Source organism: Poecilia mexicana, unplaced genomic scaffold, assembly GCF_051168715.1.
Source record: "Poecilia mexicana isolate PSO_F unplaced genomic scaffold, ASM5116871v1 scaffold_15, whole genome shotgun sequence".
NCBI classification, from domain to species: domain Eukaryota; kingdom Metazoa; phylum Chordata; class Actinopteri; order Cyprinodontiformes; family Poeciliidae; genus Poecilia; species Poecilia mexicana.
In genome coordinates, this window is record NW_028263384.1 from 16,595,322 (window position 1) to 16,618,892 (window position 23,571).

Sequence of the window (23,571 nt, forward strand, 5' to 3'; positions counted from 1 at the left end):
GCGTCCTCTTTCTTTCTCATTGTTGAATCTTGAACACCGACATTACATGAAGGAAGTCAAGTCTGCAGTGTTTTAGATGAAGAAAACACATTCACTGTTTTGAAGGGGTTTTTTTGTCCAGTTTTTAATTTTACAATCCCTTTTCAAGGTTTAGACTGTAAATCCTTCAAATAGAAGTATAAAATTTAGATTCCTTTAAAAGAAAAAAAAAGAGCTGGAGCAAAAACGACTAGATCATAAAAGTTTCTGACTCCAGTTTAAATTAATTTCACAAGTTCAGTTTTCCATTTCCTTGAGTGACTTGCATATCGGTGCTACATTGAGTGAATAATGGATAAACTGTCGTTTCTTTAAAAATATCAAAGGACCATAGAGGAAATAGTTGATGCCCAAAACATTAATTAAAGTCTCCATTTGGACAACCATTCAGAAATGGCAAGTGATTTCATTTTTTTTAATAACTTGTAAATCCTGGGCTTTTCAGTCGTTTGCTTTTTCACAGGCTGTAAACTCTGCTGCCATCTTCTGGCGAGGGGATACAATGTCTCCTGCCCCAATTTTATTTGATAATTTTTTTAGAATGATTGTTTTCATCCCCCCCAAAAAATAAATTTAAATAGACTATATTTTATTGTTAAACAACACACACACAGACACAATGTAGTGTTAAAAGGACCACTTTACTCTTGCACAAGACATCCAAAGAGTACATCTTCAATAGAAAAATAAAATCGCCTACTTTGGAGGACATTAAATGTAATCAAGCCTCTTTGTTTTTTATTTTCTTAGAAACAACCGAAACCAGCACACAGTTCAGAGATGGATTTCAAAATGTTCAGGCTCATTCCTTCAGCTGAACACACATTCATTGAGATTAACTTTGGGTTCGTGTCGCGTTTCCTTTCATCAGAAAAAATAAAATAAAATCAGCAAAAGCTTGTCACAGTAAAGACAGGATGCACTGTGGCTGGCGGAGCAGTCAGTGGGTGAAAACAGTCAGAACAAAGGTCCAAGAGAGGCAGGAGCCATGCATAGCCATACGTGTTTAAAAAAAATAAAAAAACATCAGAAACCTGTTAAACTAGTCAAACAGATGAACCACCAACTGAATGTTAAAAACATAATTGGGGCAAACAGAGGAGAGGGAGAGAAATTTTAACCAAAACCACAAAAAGCTCCTCCACACCTTTTCCCTCCAGTCAGTTTATTTTCATTATAGTTCTCTATGAATTATCCAGCACATAAATAGCATCATTATTGCTTGTTAAAAACAAACAAACAAAAAAACCTCATGTACCACTCACACATACTGGCATTTAAATCCACAATACGGCACTTCATTGGCCATGACAAAGCTAAAGCAACAGCAAAACGAAATGTTAGCAACTGAACCTAAGTCAGTTTGAAAATAAGCGTTTCAACGCTTTGTCCTGGTTAAAATGACTCAACGGGAAAAGTCAACAAAAAAGGGGGTCAAACTTCAAGCAGGGGATCTAAACTTCTCAGTTAAATTATACACATACCTGGGAGACAAAAGGCTCAATTAAAACAGATTCAAGTGACACTTTCAGGGTATATTTACAATTTGATATCAACATTACAGGTTGGCTTCATCTATCCGAAGTTACTCGTCAGCGCCGTTTGTCTGCGACGTCTGAATGGAATCGCTTGCAGCCTTCTCGCCAGAATCGCCTCCTTGATCCTGAAAGAAATGACAACAATCGGAGTGTGTGAGCTTATTGTAGACGACACACAAAACGTGAGCCTGTAGAGCGTGACGTTGACCTCTTCACACCTTCTTTAGTACATCCAAAAGCCCATTGACCGTGGTCATCAAGGAATTAGCAGAGTTGCTCATCAGCTCGTAATAGACGGTTTTTTTCTCCTTCACGGCTCTCAGGGTCTCTTCGGTTCGGCTGAGCGCGCTCGTCACTTCCTCCAACTCCTTGCTTAGGGATTTGTTGGCGAGTTCTAGCTGAGCTTTAAGCTTTGCATCCTCCTCTGGGAATAAAAAAAAAAAGATCACATTTAAGGATGAGGGCAAGAAATGATATAAGTTTGGCTTAATTTAAAACAGATTTAGTAAAATAGAAAAGACGCAAAATAATTTGGATAATTTTGTCAGCTTCTGCTGTTTTTAAGCTGAAAAGAAACAAGTTAAAACAAATTTTGCTTTTGCATAGGAATGAAGATTGAAAGAACTAGGTTTATTATATATACAAAATATGATCAGTCTTTCAGTTTCTTTCTTAAAGAATGAAATTAATCAATAGCAATACAGTTAATAAATGGAAAAAGTGAAACCACTAGTCAATTATAATAAAAAAAAAACTTTGGAAAAAAAGCAAAGTTTGTTCTTCATAGTAAATAACTTTTTACAGCGTATATGTTCATTGTATGCTCAATAATCTACGTCAGTAATAAAGTAAAGGCTGTTACATTTCTTTTCCCATTCAGAGCGATCTTTATCAGAGAGCTGCGGTAAAACAAACACCTCTAGGCTCTTTAATGGGATGGTTTCTTAGCTACAGCAAACACAGTGACTAAGGTTACGACAAACGGTCATAAAGTCTACAGACTCCCAACAAAGACCTGACAGTGTTGGGATGCCTCACTCACACGCAAAACGCTAGAACCACCAAAACTTTAAACCGTCGGCTACAAAAAAAAACAAAAAAAAAACACTGAGCATTCTTTAATTTGAAACATCGTAATGTGGAGATTAGATAAAAACGCTGCGGTTTGAGAACCACTAAAACTTTATGCTCAATCATTCCTGCGGTTTCAAGTTGCTTTTATTGAGTTTCCTCCTGCTGTCTGAAGTTTGGCGTAGTGGCAATTAGATCATGCCATGCATTTTTTTGTGTTTCAAATTTCTCTCAAACTCACCTCTAGACTATTTCCACAAATTCACCTCATAGATTATGCTGGAAGACCTTTATGCCATATAGTGGTAGGAGTTTTGCAAAATTAGGCTTTATTTGTATAGTTTCCATTTCAAGTAAACAGATTTATATTTGCTCTGCGTTATGCATTTTAATTAACAGTCAACATAATTTGTCAGACAGGCTGACAGAAATACACTATTTGATTTGACCCCGGTTAGAGTTTGTAGTGATAATGTAGTATTTTTACTTAGCGTTACAATTTAAACTGGCCCACAATATTGTTGCGATGCTTATTATTAAACCCATTGTGGCCAGTAATAAAACTATATGGATCATTTCACTGCTTTTAAAGCTGTAAAGTTACATTTTATTGTCAGAAATTACAATGTAATTAGAGATTAGAGATTACAGTGTTATCTCTAGTATCTCTAGTGTATCTAGTGTCCTGAAGAGAATCTGGTATTGTGCAGCTTGTTTCCTACAAAACTACAAAAAGGCACAATCCACTGTTTACCCATTTTGGCATCCTGAGTTATAAGCTTCTGCTCTATCTCCTCTCGAGCCTTTTCGCTCTTCTCCAGTTTCTGCATCATGCTGCCGACGTCGACCATGGCTCCATTGTACACGATCAGATTACCAGACTCACTCGCCTCTGATGAAGCATGAGCCTTCGGACTGGGAAGCAAAGCTCTGTTACCTGACAGGAAAAGAAGATGAACAGTTTGCATTAGTAAACACTTCTGCTTGGTTGTTTTATTACACTAGACACACGACTCACCTATGAGGTTTTCTATATGGGCTTCATTAAGGGAGGCTGCTGCTTCATCCTTTCCCCTGTCTGTAAGTTTTCGGTAGTAACAAGACTCTCTGACCACAGGTTTGTTCAAAAGCTTCTTGATCTAAAAACAAAAATCAACATGAGACTTAAACCAAGAACAAAAATCTTCAAAAAGGCAGCATCATAATGCAACAGACCCAGAAAGTTGAAAAATATTGTGCTTTTGTTCACCTGTGCACGAGAAAGATGCAGACCCAGAGTGTACAGGATGTCCTCCAGGTCTCTCTCCAGCAGGTAGCCGCAGTGGCTCTGGTCAAAGTAGACAAACGCCATGAGCAGATCCCTGTTCTGGGTCACCATCTGCTTCTTTTCCTGGTGCACAAAACAACAAGAACAACAACAATGTTTCCCCACATCAGTTACAAAATGATCCGGCTGCTAGGAGGAAGGCCCAACCTTGTCTTTAGAGGATCTGTCCTTCGATGACCTGCGGTCGTCTCTGCGGTCTCTCCTGTCCCTGTCGTTAGAGTCTTCGTCGTCTTTGTCTTACAAAAGGAAAAATAAACAAATAGGGTCAAATTTAATAAACACCTGAATTAAAATAAAGTAGATTTAAATTTAAACAGAACAGAAACAAAAGCTTTGTAGGTTACCATCGTCGTCGTCATCATCGTCCTCCGCATCTTCAGCCTCCAAGGGGTCGTACTCTTCAACATTGGCTGTGCTGCCCTCGTCTTCGTTTTCATCCTCGTCCCGAGACTCCTCCTTTTTGATGGTTTTGTCATCATACTGGGTCAAAACATAACTCGTGATTTCACGGCCACTTATTAAGTGTTTAACAGATAAAGAAAAGCTTTAAGCTTTTCAACCCCCACCTTTCTTTTCTCCTCCTCATCATCTTTGTTCCTTTTAGCCACCGGCTCCTCAATCTCTTCCTCTTTTTCCTTTTTAATTTCCCGTTTTTCAGCGTCCTTCTTGTCTGCGTCCCTTTTGAGCTTTTTTTCCTTCTTCTCATCCCTCGCAGGAAGAGAAGCGAGCGCTTTGTAGATGCGGTAGCCAAAGTCTCTCTGCAGCATCTCGTTGAACAGCTCAGCAAACAGGGAAACCTGTGAGGAAACGGGACAATAAGCCTCTGCAGTAGTAAACGTGTGTCCAATCGATCTACACGTAAACACAACCTTAGAGGTCTTGATGCTAAAAGCGGGGAGGGAGGTCTTCGTTCCGCCCTTTTATTAAAATAAATGTAACTACACTACAATTACTGTAGTGTTTTCTTTTATCTCAACTTTGTATCAGAGTTTCTCCTTTTCCAAAATATTCTTTTGAGTCATTAAAAGGCAAAAAGAGTCTTACTTCAAACGAATGCTCCTTATTGTCCTCCAGTCTGTAGTCCAGCAGCACACTGAGGGACATGACGCTGCAGTCAAATTTGCCGTTTTTGGCAGCCCAGTTGGGGTACACCAAGATGGTGGGCTCATCGGGAAGGATGTAGCGCCTTTCTCTCCGCTGGCGCTCAAGCTCTTCCTGCTTCTTCTTTTCATCATCCTATCAAAGAAAAACATCAAAAGTGTTTTTTTTGTTGTTTTTTTTCCTGGAAAAGACTGAAAATGCAATAGAAATATTCACCCTTTAAAACTTAGGTACAATTTAAGCCAAGTAATGGAGAAAGAGCAGCTACACGACAATCATTTTTACATGATCAGAAAAATAATAATACATAAAATAGTACATATTAAACTTTCATACAACTGTTCATTTATAATAATTGCTCACATCATCAATGACCAAAGGCTTTTTGAAAAAATTCCGATAAGTTAAAACGTTAAAATCTTCACTAAAACATGTTTGTTTGTTTTTTTTTCTCAACTTCTGCAGAAACGAAGAAGCAAAACTATTTTCCTATCATTTTAAATTGCTAGCTTTGCCCTCATGCTTAACATTTAGGCACTTTCATGTGTTGATGTCATTAATAAGTTGCTACCAGATGACTGGAAACTTCTTTAGACCACTTCCTCATGAACAGTCGAGCCAGTACCTCTTTGTCATCCTCGGTGCGAGGCGGCTCCTCTTCCTCTGCTACTTTAACTTCTGGTTTCTCGGGCTCTTTTGACTCCTCCACCTGCTCCTCCACCTTCAGTTGCTTGGTGAGACGCGCTATGAGCTGGGATTTCAATCCCTTTGAGCTCAGAGAGCGACAGTCAAGTTCTCTACGCAGGTCATTGACCTACGAGAGGAGCAAACATAAGTATGTTTCGTTTTATTGCACATTTAACCTAAAATAATGAAAAATTAAGCAAAACACTTTTTTTATTCACATGCAACTATAAATATATATATGTGAGAAATGTTGTTCTAGAATCAATTTCCTTCTTATTTTGAACCCTACCTTCATTGATTTCGGGTCAAGTTTAGTCCAGTGAGTGGCAATACTGACATCCTTAGACTCTTCGTCATCTTTTTCCTCTTCCTCCTTGATGGAAAATTATTCAAATAGAGAGAAGGCGGGAGGGGGGGGGAGGAGAGGTAGGACAACAGTCAACGCATATTTCATGGATTTAGTAAGCTTTCAAAGTTGATCCGTGCAAGAAGCAAGGTCTCATCTGTCTTTCACTGCCTTGTTCTAGTGAGCTTGGCTGTGTTTAAGTCCACTGCTACTGAAGCGTACACAGGGAAGCTCTCTAGCTCTCATAAAAAAAAAAAAATAAAAATAAAAATAAAAAACCAACAGAAATTTCCCCCAGCTGCCAATCAATCAATCTGTGGAACACAAAAAAGGTCAAAAATCAATGAGAGGTGTGACCAAAAGGCGTGTAGGTACATCAGGTGAACTGAGGATAGGGTCGCCCTAACATGCTCTACGTCTGGGGAAGTCCCACTTAGGAGTTTTACATGTCTACATCATATAGGAGACTTCTGTCCAAAATACGGCCCTGGAAAAACCAAGTTCTATGTACAGTCCAAATGAGAGCGTTGAATCCAACAATAAGAACAGACAAGCAACAAGACTTTGGGGAGATTCTCTTTTCGTTGTCAGAAGGTATTCAAATTGATGTGAAGAACAAAAAAACAAAAAATTATAAATATACACATTTCTACAACAAACATTATGTGCACGCAAGTGGCTCCACAGTTTCCAGCCTGTTTTGAAGTGAAGAGTTCCAGAGTTGAGAACTGACCGCTGGTTCAAATTGATTAAAACAAATGAATAAATAAACTTTTAAAAGCCCAGTTAGGCCGTCCAAGTTAACAGAAGATTAAAATGAGTCGCAGCATCAGAACAGCACCTAATCACAAGGTGTTTAGGGAACTGGAAGCTGTTTTACCATTTGCGACTGGGGCCTGCACAACACAACCTAGTCTCACTGCTTCCACTGTATGTGTCTGCTGGATGTGAGGGAAGGTGGAGGTGCTGATGGAGGAATGGAGGAGTTCGAGCGGAGGAAAAAGGGGGCAGGTGGAGGAGGAGTAAACAGAAGAAGTCTAGGTGAGGTTTGGTGGAGCGCTGAAATGCCTGTGTTCGTACTGGTGTGTCTGTAGGGTGCGCTGTGCTTTTTTTTTGTCTGCTGTGTATCTGCGATGTGTGTGTGTTTTCTGTTTTGTAATTCCTGTGCCTTCCTGTGAGAAGCGGAAATGAGAAGAGAAGGATTAGCGGTTCAGTGCCTGTTCTCCATCCGCCTCCTTTCGCTCGGCCGACAGCTTCTCAGCCAGCTGCTCCCGGAGTCGCCGTGACAGCACTTCCCACTCTGAGCGGGTAGGAAGACAATGCCAAACATCCGGAAGAAACAAAACCACTGTCTCCACATGAGCGGGGACTGTCCGCCCCTTGTGTGTCTCCTCCGGCCGGTGATAGCGAATCTCTGCAAAACGATACCTGTCGCAAAGGAAGAGGGTGCATTGGAAAGAAACATTCTGGTCACGGCACAGAATCAAAGGCGAGCCTTCCTAGGGCAAGCCTTCTACAGCTACTCCCCAACCCATCCGGCCACTGAATGATCACAGAAATCATTGCATTGACCCGGCTCCCACACAACACTCAGCACAGACAAATGGACCCAGTCTGCAGCTCTTCATCTGTTGTCACAGGTTACGGCAGCCATTTTGAAAACAACAACAACAGACAATAACAAAAATAAATAAATAATAAAAATACCCCAAAACTCAACCCCGTTACAGTGTCAGCCAATTACTGGATGAGCGTTCTGCATTAAACCTAGGATACACTTAATGCACTACATTAGAGTTGTGCAAAGAGAGACAGAATCAAGAGACACTGAAAGCCAGTTAAATATATAAGATATTTAACAGGGAGAATAGAAAATAAATGATGAAATAAAAAGAGAACGTAATGGTCTTCTGCTCCAGGCTACAGCTTCCAGCCACCAAGTCCATGCGTTTGGGTTTTTATCACAACAAAACGTATGAGCAGAATGTCACAGAGAGAGCCAAGACAACACACACAAGTCCCAGAAGGACAATGAACAACAAATAATAATAATAATAATAATAATAATAATGCAAAAGAGAGAAGTAATATTGAACAAGCTTTATATAAAAAAAATTAAATGCATCATTTATATCAAATATAAGAGTTACACTAACTTAAGCTTAAATATTGTAAATAGGGGATAAATGAAAGTTGTGAGAAGAGAAGTACTTACCACTGAGTGCAGAGGCTAAGGTCTATGCCTGTGAGTGCCCTGCAACAGCGTATGGCTGTCTTAATGAGGACAGATGGGTCCTTCTCTGGGTCCGCCCCGTCCAGAGAGGGAGACCAATGACCTCCGATTGCCATGGCCTCGTCTTTACCTCGCATGCCCACCAAAAACTGAAGGAGAGGAGAAAAGGGAGCAAAAGAAAGCACCACAGTTAGGCTGAAATACGGAAGAGAAAAATGCCAAAGAGTTTAAAAGAGTGGAAACCGGAGACGATAAAGACATAAAAAGAATCAAGAAATGGCCAGCAGGTAGAAGAAAGTCATACCTCAAAGAATCCACGACCACAAAGGAAAATCATTTTTAAATTCAAAGAGCCAACATCAGTCGTTATTTTTCCACACAAGCTGCTCAGCAATGGAACAGGGTTCCATACGTCGTGGTGAAAACACAGAGAGGGTCTGACGTACCTTGATGAGCCTAGCAGGATGTTGGAAGGAGTCTCTGACTTCCTGGGGATCCTCGGCCAGAGCACACGACTTGTGGTAAAGCTCCTCTAAACTGGGGTTAGCAAGCAGCATCACCTGAAACAAAGACAAACACCACTTTGGGTTCTTTTGTTCAGAAATACACAGCTGTATATTAATCTAGCTGAACCCCAATCAGACAGCCGAGAGCTTCCCTGTCTTCCATCTTCAGACTGATTTGTTTAGCTAGTATTAATAGACTGAATAAGTTTGAGTGTTATTGATGTTTCTTGACAGAACATAACATTAAAACTGTTCCACAGTTTGAACCCCCCTCCCCTCAATAAAAACAAAAAGTCTTCAGAAAGGAACCTTAAAATATTCGTTACATTAACTGTTTTATAAGCTTAAAAAAGCAGCATATAGTCAACATATTTATCAGTAAATACTGTACCTTTGCGCTGTAGGTGTGGTTAACGTCAGGAGGGTCCAGCACAGCTGTGTTTTTGACTGGAGGATCTACTTCTTTGTGCAAGATGTGGAAGTTACAGGCGTTACTGAACTGGAAGGGTCTTGTAAGAGGGAAGGCGTCCACCCAGGTGAAAACCGCGTTAAAGAAGTCACTGGGGATGTAGAGACTCTGATAGCGCCGCCTCAGCTCCATCAAGTCGCAGCTGGAGCTGAAGAAGAAAATAAAGAGCAGTGGAAACATCAGCAATCACATTCTTGACACGCTGGTAAGTATTCTCGATCTACTCCCGCATCAACGCAACAAGTAGCGATCGTATTCACCCGTCTAAGCTGAACTTGGAAAACTGGACCGTGTAGCGTGGGAGCACCCTGCGTGGACGTCTGGGGGAGCGCTCCCGTCTCGGGGAGCGGTCTCGAGATCGTTTGCGGGTGGGAGAGCGTTCTCTAGATCGCCTCCGCTCACGGTCTCTGTCTCTGCTAAAGAATTGCATGAAAACACTCCAGTGATTAAATCGTGTGGTGGAGACAGAGCCAGCAGCTGCGGTCAAACTGTACAACATCGCACCTGCGTTCTTCCTTAGTCCGGAGGATGAGTTCAGGACCCCGATCGTTTCGGGTGGTGAAACGAGTCGGAGGCTCGATTCGTCGGAGCGCCTGCGGCTGCGGCATTATTCTCACAGGGGGCTGAAGCAAACCGCCAGCAAATACGTCTGGACACAGAGGTAAACACTCATCACATCACAAAAAGAGGAAGCTTCTTTATGGGGTTTAATGTTTTTACGAACTGAAATTAAAATCAGATCTGAAAATGAAAGTAAGCAATCTGCATCAACTTTTAAACCAAAAGCATGAGATTTTACCTTTGGTTGGAGGCTGAGGGAGCAGAGGCTGAGGGGGGTTCTGAAGGAGAGGGGCCAGAGAGGCAGCAGACAGCTGGGCTTGCAGGAGGGACGGTGGGGGGGCCTGGGCTTGAACACTGAACGTGGTTGGGGGAGGTAGCGACTGCAGCATGGTTGGGGCCGACTTGATCATGTTAGAAGCCTGAGCCTGGCTCTACACCAAACAGGGAGGGGAGGAAAAAAGAAAACACATGAAAAGATTTTTAAATCTGGGAAAGAAATGTCTTAAAAAAAAAAAAAAAAAAAAAAAGGTCGAACAGAATGAACCTCGAACTTGCCAAAGACTGCACAAAACAACGGCTAAAACAGATAGACTCTGGATCAGTGATTGTTCAGAAGACAGAAGCTGGGAGAAAGTCTGACAGGGCTGCTCAAAACAAAGACCTGGAGAAATCTCGTTTTTCATACAGGATTTCCTAAAACAGAAGAAGAGCTTTAGATTTCATTCTGTCTTGTTCTTTAACCTAAACTTTAAACATAATTATGAAAACTAATATTTTTGCATTTTGTAATTTGATGGTTTACCTCCAAGCAGAACGAGCAATGCTTATCTTTTAAATCTTTTAAAGTGAATGCTGCAGATGTCAGTGTAAGGAAGTTCAACACTGAAGTGCGGAATGTGATTTTTGTTTTTCCACAGCAGTTGTGAAAAAAGTATCACATTAACATTAGCAAAAGAAAAGTAAAATCTGCTGTTTTTTCCAAGGTGTAAAACGTACGGATATTTATTCTGTTTTATTTTTACCCTGTTTTAGACAACAGGCTAAAAAAAAAATTAAAACAAAAACAGATGTGTTCAAACTACTAAAACCATAACAAAAACATTGCTTGGCATAAAAGGTTTTTCAATGGTCCTTTTAGGAGAGACCACAATTAATTAACCAGAAGTGATTAAGTTCTGTTGGAAAAAAAAAATTTATCATCCCCAAATATAACCCTAGGAGAAATGTGGCAGAACTGGAACATTTGGGTAATTATTTATTTTTACCCTCAGTCTCAGTTATCACACCTCTAAAGTTCAGCATAACCTCTAATGTGTTAGAACTGTAAGGTGTGAACACAGTTCCTACTGTGCAATATTGTGCTTAGCAACAAGGTGTGAATCTATGATCGTTTCATAGATAGCTGATGTTAGGCAACATCAGCTATTTCTTTTTTCTTTGCAGTGATACATGTCATGCACACTGGTCTCGACTTATCAAATAAAATGTCACCAATGTGCCAGTGAAAAACGCTAAGTGCCATGTCATCCCACATTCTCAGCCCTACCAATAACCAGTGCAGTGTATAGTTTGATGTATTTTCCTAGTGTGCAATAAATACACCAAGTATTTTTATAGTTTCTTTCTATATATTTGATTAGAACTGTTTTTAATATAAATTCTAATCATTTTTAAAGCATTATTATAAAATATAACTTAAAATAATGTTATATGTCATCTACTTTGCTCCTCAAGGTAGCTTATAGCAAGCTACCTTGAGGTAGCTTGCTATAAGCTTGCTATAAGTTAGCTATAAGCTAGCTATAATCTTGACAGAAACATTGAAATGTTTCTGTCAAGAAAGCAACCGGAGGGAGCGTCCAGCAGTCCTGCTGTGGAGGACACTGCTGCAAAAAACCCCTAAGGACTCAAGGCCAAGTAAACTCACTTTTAGTCGGTTGTTATCATCCCACTTCATCATTCAAATTATTGAATAGTGAATAAAAGTCAATGCTTTTTAAAATATTTTGTACCATTGTCTGTGGGTTTACAAAGGAAGTCCCCGGCCAGAAGCTAAAGTGGTTTAGGGGGCCCCGGCATAGAAATGGTTTGGGAACCCCTGGTACAAGTAATCACAGATATGCTTCAAAAACAAGAATATGTTGTATGCAAGTTTAACAACTGGGTAAGTCTTTCTTATAAAGTATAAATAATAATGTTTGTGTCTGTTAATGCATGCAGTTGATAACAGTTTCTGTTCACATGACACAGATTGGTCTAATAAGTCATTTTTAGGTCTATAAAGCTTTATGGTTAACTAAATGTATTTTGAATCAGAGCATAACTGTGGCAAGGACGAACAGAAAACAGCCTATGTAATCTGATTACTCTAACCCACTGTGCAATTAAAACCTCAGTGGAATCCATAAGAACCTATGTTAAAATAACGTAATAGAAATAATCAAGGTTTCAGTTACTTGAGGATTTCCTTCACAGATTGAAATCCCTCAAACTGTGAGGAATTGTCGGTGGAGATCTTTGAATTTATAAACTGCCGTGCCTTTGACTTGTTTTTACACCTTTTTCTGCAAAAATTATTCCTCATCAGCAACATTTGCAGTACAATGACTACATTTTACATTAACATCTGAGGAAACATTAGCCCCTACTCCATAATGACAGTAAACCAGCAGCTTCTGTAGGAGAAATATAGAAACAAAATGGAAAAAAAAACACTGTTAAGATTGTTATCACCCATTAACACTGCAGATAAAACAAAAGTCAAGAAACGGATGCAAAAATCAAATGGGTGAGCAAGAGTGTGTGTTTCGGGACTAGATGGTTACATTTTGTCTGTTGTCCGCAGCAGAGTGCATATCTGTGTAGCGGAGCTGCATTCCTGGCTCATTGTAAAGGCTGCCGAGCTGTGGGGAAGCTTGAGGTAAAGGCTGAGGCTGCTGCTGAAGCTAGGAGGGATTGAGAACACAACAGTAAAAGGTCAGAAAGATAAAAGGATAAAAAAAGAAAGAAAAACAGTGAGGCAGTATAAAAGACAAAGTTAAGGTCTTCCAAAGTTTAAAATGAACCTGGGAAATCCTGTTCTGGATATTTAGAAATAAAATAAGCTGGCATTTTCATCACACCAGGCATGCTGCAGAGGACAGTCAGCAAACTTTACAAGATCTACTCAGAGCAATAAAGACAAATAAACTTAAGCAAATAGCCAGACAAACACTACTTAAGAGACTCAACCAGTCGCAAATAAATTTTTATATCCCCCTTTTTTTTTTTAAATAATGTGCAACAACATTTGATTTAAAGTCAATAAGAATGTAATTAAAAGGTAACAACCTAACAAATTCATTGAAACTTGTCAACTTTTCTGTATATGAAGTTTAGTGTTTAATCATTTGTTATCTGTGAAAATGAGACAAATAAAAAAGAGCAAAGCAGGAATGACCTAAATGCATTTTGAAATGAAAATTACTAATGGAGCTCATAAAGCTGTGAATGCTCTCACCGACTGATTTGCCAGCTGAGGTAAAGTCTGGATGCGTTGGGCGTTCCACTTGAAGGGCATGTTAGGGTTGTACACAGCTTCCACTAGGACCCTGTCACCGACCTGGGGAGTTTTTCCTTTCACGGCACTATGGAAGGTTTTAAAAAAAAAAGGACATTTACACACAAAGTGTAATATTATAGTAGCTTAAAATAGATAGAACTACATCTAGTATTTTATTTCTACAAGGCAGCAGACCGTCTGACAATAACACTTCCCCACCTTAGCTGAAAGAAGACATCTTCATCTACAAAGCCAAACGTGTCATGTAGCTTATTGACAACACCAGTGAAGACTCGCTGCTTCTGAGGCTGCGTCTGCTGTTGGTGGCTTGAACGCGGTGTTGGATACGACACAGTAATCTGGGCCGTCTGCTGAGGGTTGGACAAACTCAGGCTGGTGGGCAATGCGACGGGGGGCTGAAGGTTAGATGGAGATTATTAAAAACTCTCAACTCTGTAGACATATTGTTTGCTACGAGGACAGAAAATGACATGTAATAGTAACAAATGTGTTCCTACGTCTTTAAAATCAACAGAAAACATTAAAAGAAAAACGCTAAAGCAGTTTGCGTGGTATGTATGCTCTGGATTTACCTGAGAGATCAGCGCCTGCTGAGGTTGAGGGAGCTGTGAAACGAACAGAAGGAATGACAAATGTGATCATTTTATTAACTTAAAGCAAAGCTGTCTTGTCTTTTATATTGCATTTTGACAACTCTTATTTATACATGATCTTACATGTTAGCATAACAAAATGAATAAAACAAAGCTAAGTTATAATTCGCTGCTGCAAGAAATCTAAAAAGAAACTGTAGGATACCTCCTTCTTCAGACAAAGCTTAGTCCAGAAATTCAAAAAAGTGACACAAAAGACTGTTCTTCACCTGATGAGGTACATTATACAGTTGTTGAGGTGGTTGCTGGGGAGGTTGCTGTTGTTGCTGCTGCTGTTGTTGCTGCTGCTGCTGCTGCTGATACTGCTGAAGTGCTGAATTGATCTGTGACTACAAACAATGTGTTACATGAGACAGTGACAAGATGAACAGATCGTTGCCTGAGGTCTGGACAACTACTGTGACTGACCTGCTGTAGAGCTGCTGCGGCGGCCGCTGCAGCTTGCTGCTGCAAAGCAGCAGTTTGCTGAGACAGCTGATAGTTTGCTGCAGACTGGTTACTGAGAGAAGCTGCAGCCAAGGCTGACTGCTGAGAGTACACGGAGGGAGACGCTCCAAGGAGAGACGGCTGTTGCACCCCTAGGGCTGCAAGAGTTAAACAACAATAAATATAATAATGAGGAGACACATGCCGCTATATATAATGTTATTGTAAAGGAGAACCACTTCACACCCAACACCCAAACTGTTATCCTTTAGAGTACATCAATACTGACGATTAAGAGTTCACCAATAGTGCTTGCGTTTATGTTTTAATATATAAACCTTCACCCAACTATCAGCTTTCCAATTGCTGGTAAAAGCATGTACAATTTTAATTCAGATTGGTGCAATCATGTTTTATAATCAATAGATAGAAAAAGTTGAAGAAATTTCTGACCATTTATTGGACACAAAATGTGCCAAAGTGAAACATCTCAGTCATTTTCTGACAAACTTATGAGCAAGCGTTTATCTGCTCGGAGGCTTCGGCTTGCCTGACTTACAGTGTAGGCTGTTGAGGTCAAGAGACTGTCCTGAATGACCTGGCTGAGACACAGCTGTGGCAGCAAACTGAGTTGCCCACGGCGGATTCTTCTGTCCCCCGAACTGGGCCATGACTCATTCAGGGTTAGGGCTGACTCTGTTTACCAGGTCTCTGTTTGCTGCTGAAAAACATAAACAAATCAAGTATAAGACAAACTGAAGTCCAAAGCAAATGGCTAGCATGGTATAAAGCACAATTACTTTCTAAATAAAATAATTTGCATCTCAATCAAGAGATCAGAGCGGTGACATGACCATTATTTCTGATGTAAATCAAGGATAAAATTAAAACAAAGGTAGCAAAGTAAAATAACCATCATCCAGGGTTTTTTAAATCTGTTTATCATGTTATGTTAATTTAATTTTGTTACAAAGAAAGCAAATTATGCCATTTTTATGCTCATTTTTCTGAAGCTAAGAAATATATACTTTTTAAGCTTAATGAATATGCCATGTTCATTCATTTTCTTATCTTTTCTTAGTGTTGTGTAACTACACAACACTAATTTGATTAATTCTGTTTACTAATATTAGTAACATCAACATATACACAATTTCAACTGTAGTAAAAGGAAGTAGTGAGTATGAAAAAAGACAATATGTAGCTTCGGTGGGTTTTTATTTGCTGTCTTGGTTATCTTTTAATAACCAAGAAGGAAATCTGTGGGTATTGGTGAGCAACGTTTTAAATTTAGTTATCTATAATTCTGCAAATACTATGTTGTGCCATTGGAGTTAAAAAAGGTCCGTTAACCTCAGAGTCAGTAATTAAATTTAGCCAAATACAGTTTATTTACATAAGGAAGTGGAGGCGGTAGTACTCCACTGCAATCGGTGTGGGTTTTAACCACAAGACACCCCCTGATATATGCAGTTACTGAGACTGTTTACAAGTAAAACAGCTTCTTACAGTGCACTACAGAGGGAAACAGAGAGGCTCAGCATTTTTTTTTAAAAAACAAACAAAAACAAACATTTAGACTATTATACGGAACGGTTTTATTCTCGTGCAAGTGTACTTCAATCGCATTAAAGAAATTCGATTAAATTATAGATAACTCCATAGATAATTTACTGCAACAATGCAGACAAAGCAGCTGTTAAAAAGCTCGCAAATTACATAGGGTTTCGAGTGGCAAATCACAAAATAATATTTATTGCACTATTTTTTCATAATTTAGACACATATGGCCTAAAAATATGAAAGCCCTTAATACATTTTATAAATAGTTTTCTAAGATTTCAACAGAGGCTGACACAGCAGCGAACTCGACGGTCAATCTAGCTAACATTAGCCACGGACTGACAGCTGAGCAACGTTAGCAGGTAAAGTAGCACGAATTCTCACATTTGTCCGGCGAAAGCTGAAGCGGCAGTTGTTGCAGTCATTGGCATGTTATTAAATCTTTTTGCACGCTACGTTCTCATGACTGTTCTTACATTATTCAAACGCACCTTATTCAGCTTAAAGCACATTCAACAGTGGGACTGCAACTGCACAACAGACGGCTAGCATTTCCAGACCGTTAGCTTTGTTGCCATATTAGCCTCGTGCTAGTTCGATAACGAGCGCGAGGCCCTGGCAGTTAGCAGTAAACGACAAAGGTTAAAACTGCGAAAAATCGAGGTAAAACAACAGTGTCCCTCTTGTCCACTTTAATGATGACTATAATAAATGATCAGAAAGCGAAATTAAATATTGGGTAAATAAAATACTATAATAACACTCACCGATGTACCTCTGGCGATTGTTAATGCAAATTGCGCATGCGCAGGAAGGTTACCCTGACCCATGTGGCAAAGTCAGCATAAATTGGTTTACCTATTTACTGTATTTGGGATAACCTTATGTTCGTTTGTTCTTAATCCACTTTCCAGTACTATTTATATTTCACTCAGTTAAATTCCTGTGTATGACCTCCAACATATTAGATATGTTTTAAAATTACATTTAAATGACAATTGTTCCAATGTTTAGGAAAATTTTCCACAAACAGAATGGAAAGTGGGAAAATTACCTGAAGTCAGGTTGCACTTTGAGTTTTGAAAACATGAGAAAAATGGTCAGTTCACCTTCAAATGTCAACTTAACCTTTGATGACTTTGACTTTATAGCAGCAGGCAAATAGATAATAGATACAAATACTTATAGGTGGCTCAAAAGGCGGTATTTTAAAATCTGTGCACAGATTAGAAGATCACTAAGGAGAGGCTTCATCCTTATTTAACTGCAAAAGCATGTGTGAATAAATTCTGAGGAAACTACATTCATGTTCTTATCAACTGTTTCATTGTCACAGAGGTATTACTTTACTCTGCAGCTCTCACAGTCAGTCTGCTGCTTTCTTCAAAAATCTGTGCAGCTCATTTTTCTTCATAATAAACCATCTGAAATGAGTGATAGACACAACAGAGAAACAGTCAAAGTAAACTTTAATGTGATATAGTAAAATTACAAAGTGGAACACAATGCATATTAATAACCTTTTGGGGTTTCATATGATAAACCGACTATCACACAATAGTTAATTTAATCATTTTTCTCCATTCATTTATTTAAGCAATGTAATAATTTCCAAAGTTTAACCTTCTTTTATAATGTGTGTAGCAGGAGCAAATCCAAATAACTGGCTAATTTTAAGGACATAAACCACTATCATTAACTTTCACAAAATAATCATCATCTTAGCAAAATATTTTTTCTTAATGTACAATATTTATAAGAAATAAATACAACACTACATTTAAAACAATCACAGCAAAAAAAAACGTTTCTATAGCAACAAAAACAACATTTTCTGTATACAGTATGTCATATTTCTTTAGGAACAGGGGCATAAAGTATATGAAAGCAAATTACAGTAGGAATATTTAGTTCAAATGCAAAAGAAAATCTGGAAATAATTTTCTCTCTGCATGGTTTTCATCCAGTATGAGCAACAACAGAAATACTGTTTTCTCACATGTTTACAGATATTTCTCTTCTGACAGAATTCATAAGCAGGTTGTTAGTTGCTGAAGCTCTTATTCTTGTAGCTTACGCTCCACTTCTTCAAAAACCTTTGAATTAATTTCATCCACTTCGTCTTCCACCTAGGCAAAAGATTTAACATTAGTAATTGTAATTGTTACTGTGTTGCCTTACGCTATAAGACCTAAACCTAAAGGCCCTAATTGCTTATCACAGTTATTTCACATATCTAGTCCCAGTTATTATTTTTAAGGTCAACTACATTAAAGAATTTTAAGGCATGGAATTTAATAAATATCTTGTTCCTAATGAGTTGAACAATTAATCGCTACTGCTTTCCTCTGTAGCAAAAATACTGGCTAATTAACCACATACTACCATACTACAAGTAATTTATTTTATTGTTATTGTCTTTATGTATAACATTAAAAGGTATTAAACATACTTTTCATTAAGCCCATGTTTTGTTTTTAAAACGTTTCCAAATGTATTATGTAATATTTAAATCTTAAATGTCATGTTTTGATTATCTGTAAGCGGGAAAATGTAACCAAAATAAAAGTTTAAAACATCATTCTGAATGTAAAAAAAGAATTATTTAATGTGTTTAACTTTATGAACTGTTACTGAAATAAATGAACCTTTTAGTAATATAATGGGTCTATTTCTGAAAGGAATGATATCTTTTGCTAAGGTTACTTTACCATAACTATCCAGCTATTTTCATCAACAGTCCATGCTTTATAAAGTTAAAGGTGGATTGTTTATGTCAGTAATAATAATATCTATTACATTTGCTATATATTCAGTCTATCGAGCCCCTGCAAAAATTTTTGAATACTTAACTTTGCTTGGAAGTATATCTGTTTGAAGGAACTAATAATCTAAGATGTTTTCTTTGTCTGAAGTCTATACAACTCGACAAATTTTAAAAAATTGCAAAAAATGTATATAAAAAGTAACTTTTTGTGTGCCCATAAAATAGCTTTTAAAAATTGTTCAATTGTATCAACTATTAAAAAAAAAAGTACAAACTGCTTTTTACTCACACACAAACCCAAATTGCAGGTGGGGAAAAAAAAAAAAGTAATTTAGTTAAGCACCTGCTCCACGTTGTCCACTTCTGGGATATAGAACTGCAGCATGTTCTGAATTCCGTTTTTCAGAGTAACCGTCGAGCTGGGACATCCTGTGCAGGATCCAACCAGCTTTAACTTTACAGTGCCGTTCTCAAAGCCTTTAAAGATGACGTCGCCTCCATCCTCTTGCACTGTAGGTCTTTGTGAGGTCAAGAGATAAGACACATTTGGTCAGAGCAGATGCATGGAGGACACACTGATTAAGAATTTTATGTCATAACAGCAGACGGAAAACTGTCAGCATGGCATGTACTTTTTTTTCTTTCCTCATCAATAACTACATAATCACATTGTGATTTACTAGGGTGAAACAGATGCATGTAGACAGTGACAAGTTGGTAGTTTTTGTACCTAATTCTTGTGTCCAGAAGCTCCTTTATCATAGATACAACATCATCATCATCTTCAGAAAGAGCTGTTCCAAAGGAAACATAAAATATAGTAAAATGTCGAAGTGTTCATACAAGCCACAACCTGGACATGGCTTTTAACAAAAACTCACTACTTTCACGGTGCACGGCTCCTGTTGATATTGGGTCCCCACTCTCAAAGAACTTGGAAATAGCATCTAAAACATGCCGCTTAATGTCCGTCCACTCTACGTCCTCGTCCGTCTGACAGTAAAAATAAAGCAACTCGTATGATCCCCCTTACAAACAATACTCTCACTGAGATGGGCTGTATATTTAGTGCTTACTTTAGTGACAGTAATGAAGTCAGGGCCAAAGAACACACTTTTCACTCCCTCGATTTCAAACAGGTCCCTGAAGGAGACACAAACGCTTGGTTAAAGAGGAAAAATAGAAACACATTAAAGTCATAACATGCACATTCCTAAAGCGTGCTGTGTTTTTTCTAGACAAATTCTAATAATATTTCATCTTTAGAACTGTATCCCTCTGGTTATAATGTAATGGGCAATGATCCTAACAGAGTCAAAATGAGGACAGCAAAGATCATACTCAATCAGCCACAGCATTAAAATCATGACCTGGCAATAATCAACAAAAAACACTATTCTGGTGTTTTTATTTGGACTGCTGCTTTGATCTTTACACATGGCAGCAAAATGGGTTAAACTTCTCAAACATTGTGTGGTTTAGTAGTCTATGTCTGGACAGGCCAGGGATATTTTGGCAGCAGAAGAAGAACCAATGAACAGCAAAGGCAGCTGATTACTATTTTTGCTTAATGTGTGTATATACTGCATGCTTTTGCAAGAGTATTTTAAAAAGTGCAAGTTCTGTTTGTATTTTGCCCTTTTTTTTCAATCATTGCTTTAGTGTTCTAACAGTAAACAGATTTAATTCAGTTGCTGGTCACTAGAAGTGTTAATTGTGATATGAATAATTATTGATTCAGCTTGAATACTATATTACTCTGTTATTTTATTTTATTTCATTTTATGTTTTGGCCATACTATTTAGAACCAGTGTGTCAAAGTACAGCAGTGTCCTTGACCCATTACCTGGCTAAAGATGAAGATCCAGCTGAGCTCGGAGAAGGAAAGTCCTGCGTACCGCTTCCAAGAACAGGCTTCCCTGGGAGGAATTTCAAGCTTTTTGGGTTTGGAGTTTCTTGAGTCTGGATGGACAGGTTCCTCGCTGAAAAGCGTCACAAAACAAGCTGCTTGGTAGGATTTAACACTTTCCACTTGAATGCCAGGATGACAAAGGGGAGCTCAGAGACTGTGGTGTCTCACCTGAGAAGTATGTAGTTCCTGTCCCTGGCTGGCTCTGGACTCCCCTGAAGCTCAATACTGTGGGCTGTGACCGATCTGGTAGCCTGGTAGAAACGTGAAAAGTTTGTCACATTTTTTTAGCTGAGATACACGACGACCACTCTTTAGTTGTAAGGTTAGAAGGTCAAATAATAATAATAATAATAATAATAATAATAATAATAATAATAAAGGCTAGATAAATAATTCTGCTCATACTAAGCCCGACAATCTGTGCTAGCTGACTACTAGCCGATATCTTAAACTATTTAGATTGTCAAGAACATATGACATAAATGTTACAAAGTGATATTACAGGGATTAAAATATTTTTAAATCAGTTCTGATATAAGCACAAATTAATTTGCGCGTTAATACGGTCGTTTGCTTTGTAGTTAGGTAGTTAGCTTGCTAAATCTCACACGTACAAAGATGCGGCTAATGATAGGCGTTACCCAAGCCTTTGCTACGCATTATATCAGTTATATCAGTTAGATAACACATTTAACACACAATTAAAAACAGATAAAACAAATCAAACCTGAAGAGAGCTTTGTTTCGGGCCCGTAATAACCGTTTAAGTCCCCATCTGATGTGCGCCGACATTTTGTTTGTTTTGAAGTTGAGGACCCCATTTGGTCCAAGTCACACATGCCTGATCAGAGCAGTCTGTCATCATATGCTTTATTTTAAATTAAAAATCACTCTAGGGTAGTAAGCGTAAACAAGTAAAAATAAATAAATTAATAATAATAATAATAATAATAATAATAATAATAATAATAATTGGTGAGGAAAAAATTCTATCTATCTATCTATCTATCTATCTATCTATCTATCTATCTATCTATCTATCTATCTATCTATCTATCTAGCTAGCTAGCTAGCTAGCTAGCTATCTAAAGATGTCATCTAGAGCTGCACAAAATAAGGCATTGCAATTATCACTCCAATATTAATGTGAGACAATCACAAAGATTAACTTGGATGCAATATTTGGCAGAATATTGAATCTCAAGGTACATGCATGCCAATACTGTAATAGTATTATTTGGCTTTAGACTTTTGATTTTCATACTTAATGTAGTTTTTAATAGGTGTTAAACCTACAGGTGCTAAACAGTTGTGTATAGTCTGTAAAACTGTAGGTAAATCATAGAAAAGGTCATTACAGTATTCAGCAATAGTATCAAATTATATATCTTCCTAATAAAACCCTAACCCTGTCATCTCACTCCTTTAATTCAGCTGGGCTGGATCAGCTCATTGTGCAGAGCTCTGATAAGAAAGAAAAAGTGCTATTACCTATCTGTGAAGTGTATACAGTTGTGAACATGCACACCTCACGCGCTGCTGCTCTAAAAGCAGTGTAGTAAAAAAAAATAATACTCATATTTTATTGAGAAATGAACAATAGAGGAAGAGATTCAGACTCACTTCACAAGACTGAGAGTAATGGCAACCTTGGGTAGTTTAGTCCAAACTAACGTATTATCAACATGCAAAAGCTCAGAAAATCTTTTAACTCTAGCTTTTCAAAACTAGCTTCCAAAGTTGAAAATATTTTTAGATGGACACAAGATACCTGCAACATTTTTTTTTATTTTTCACATTGTTTATTATATAATAATACAATAAAATATTTACTATTGTTATTACAAATCTAAAATAACAGTATTTGTATTGAAATAACTATTTTATCTTCTGCTATTAAAATTTAATTACTTAATTCCTTTTTTTCTTTTACATAATATTTAAATATTATGAAAAAAGGCATTTTTCCTACATCACTTAACGACAACAGGACCTGAAATTGTGCAGCTAAATTCAACTGGAGAATTTTAAACACATTTTAAGGACAATGGAGTAAGCATTAATGGATTGTACTTTATGTTTTTCATGCTTTATTCCTAGTGTCGCCTATTTTTATTTGATATTTTCAGGTGGTTTGTTAATGTATTTTGTGTTGCTTATTGTCCGTTTTAACAATTTTGTCATCTGCCGGCGGTTTGCTTAAGTGGGTCCGTATTGAAAATGAAACACTGCTTCTCAGTAAGTTTTATTTGTACCAATGTTGATGCCAGACGTTTTAGTCTGAGTATTTCAGAAGCTGCTGATCTTTCACTCTCGACCTTCTCTTGAGTTTCCAGAGAACGGTCAAAAAGAATTAAATGAAAAAAATCCAATGTGACCGCCGCCTGTCTGGCGGTGATGTAGACAGCAACACTCCTGAATAAATACCTAAGCCTTGCATGTTATGTAACATGACATAACATGCAGTTTATATAAAATGTGATGAGTTTAAAACATTTAGAATCCCATGCAGGAATTCCGACCCACATTGTGTATCCCAGTTTAGCTAACAAATCATTGAAAGAAATAACTATTTGGAGAATAGGGGCTTTTGAAAGATTTTTATTTTCTTTTTTAAGTTCACAAAAACCTGACAGTCCACAAGTTCCTGGAAAATTAAACAACCAAATAAGTTACTGCTTTCATTTTCTTTCAGTTTTCAGAGCCTAAAATGTTTTCACAATCTCTCTCTCTCTCTCTCTCTCTCTCTTTCTCTTCATATATATATATATATATATATATATATATATATATATATATATATATATAT

The 23,571-nt window shown here is 37.9% G+C and overlaps 2 protein-coding genes across 4 annotated transcripts; both read right to left on the reverse strand.

Moving 5' to 3' along the window:
• Nucleotides 1-661: 661 nt before the first annotated feature.
• ccar1 (cell division cycle and apoptosis regulator 1) lies at nt 662-16,925 on the reverse strand. 3 transcript variants are annotated; one of them, XM_088012895.1, is made up of 26 exons: nt 16,850-16,925; nt 15,079-15,240; nt 14,502-14,677; nt 14,303-14,422; nt 14,013-14,045; nt 13,639-13,835; nt 13,378-13,504; nt 12,704-12,823; nt 10,117-10,309; nt 9,822-9,966; nt 9,578-9,733; nt 9,240-9,465; nt 8,789-8,902; nt 8,325-8,491; nt 7,327-7,537; nt 6,053-6,136; nt 5,702-5,890; nt 5,020-5,211; nt 4,542-4,772; nt 4,320-4,431; nt 4,123-4,211; nt 3,898-4,038; nt 3,667-3,787; nt 3,403-3,585; nt 1,796-2,001; nt 662-1,702 (listed from the first exon to the last, which is right to left on the reverse strand). In XM_088012895.1, the coding sequence occupies exons 2-26, from the start codon at nt 15,188-15,190 to the stop codon at nt 1,625-1,627; spliced, it is 3,723 nt and encodes a 1,240-aa protein (XP_087869021.1). In that variant the 5' UTR covers nt 15,191-15,240; nt 16,850-16,925; the 3' UTR covers nt 662-1,624. The 3 variants fall into 3 exon arrangements, with proteins under 3 accessions (XP_087869021.1, XP_014829886.2, XP_087869022.1); XM_014974400.2 differs by having other exon boundaries at nt 4,320-4,455; nt 16,850-16,924; XM_088012896.1 differs by lacking the exon at nt 12,704-12,823 and having other exon boundaries at nt 4,320-4,455; nt 16,850-16,924.
• Nucleotides 16,926-17,534: 609 nt separating this feature from the next.
• LOC106908332 (NFU1 iron-sulfur cluster scaffold homolog, mitochondrial) lies at nt 17,535-21,606 on the reverse strand. Its single transcript, XM_014974406.2, has 8 exons — nt 21,490-21,606; nt 20,931-21,013; nt 20,697-20,832; nt 19,926-19,992; nt 19,731-19,842; nt 19,580-19,643; nt 19,193-19,367; nt 17,535-18,211 (listed from the first exon to the last, which is right to left on the reverse strand). Exons 1-8 carry the CDS (start codon nt 21,552-21,554, stop codon nt 18,143-18,145), a joined length of 771 nt encoding a protein of 256 aa, XP_014829892.2. The 5' UTR covers nt 21,555-21,606; the 3' UTR covers nt 17,535-18,142.
• Nucleotides 21,607-23,571: the final 1,965 nt, after the last annotated feature.

Coding starts and splice junctions, on each gene's coding strand:
- ccar1 (XM_014974400.2), bottom strand. CDS start 15,190: ATGGCCCAGTTCGGGGGACAGAAGAATCCGCCGTGGGCAACTCAGTTT. Junction 9,466..9,577: donor TCCAAGTTCAGCTTAGACGG/GTGAATACGATC, acceptor TTTCTTCTTCAG/CTCCAGCTGCGACTTGATGG. Junction 7,538..8,324: donor CTTAGCCTCTGCACTCAGTG/GTAAGTACTTCT, acceptor CCTTTGCGACAG/GTATCGTTTTGCAGAGATTC.
- LOC106908332 (XM_014974406.2), bottom strand. CDS start 21,554: ATGTCGGCGCACATCAGATGGGGACTTAAACGGTTATTACGGGCCCGA. Junction 20,833..20,930: donor AGGAACTACATACTTCTCAG/GTGAGACACCAC, acceptor GACGCTTTTCAG/CGAGGAACCTGTCCATCCAG. Junction 19,368..19,579: donor CTTCTGGACACAAGAATTAG/GTACAAAAACTA, acceptor GACCTCACAAAG/ACCTACAGTGCAAGAGGATG.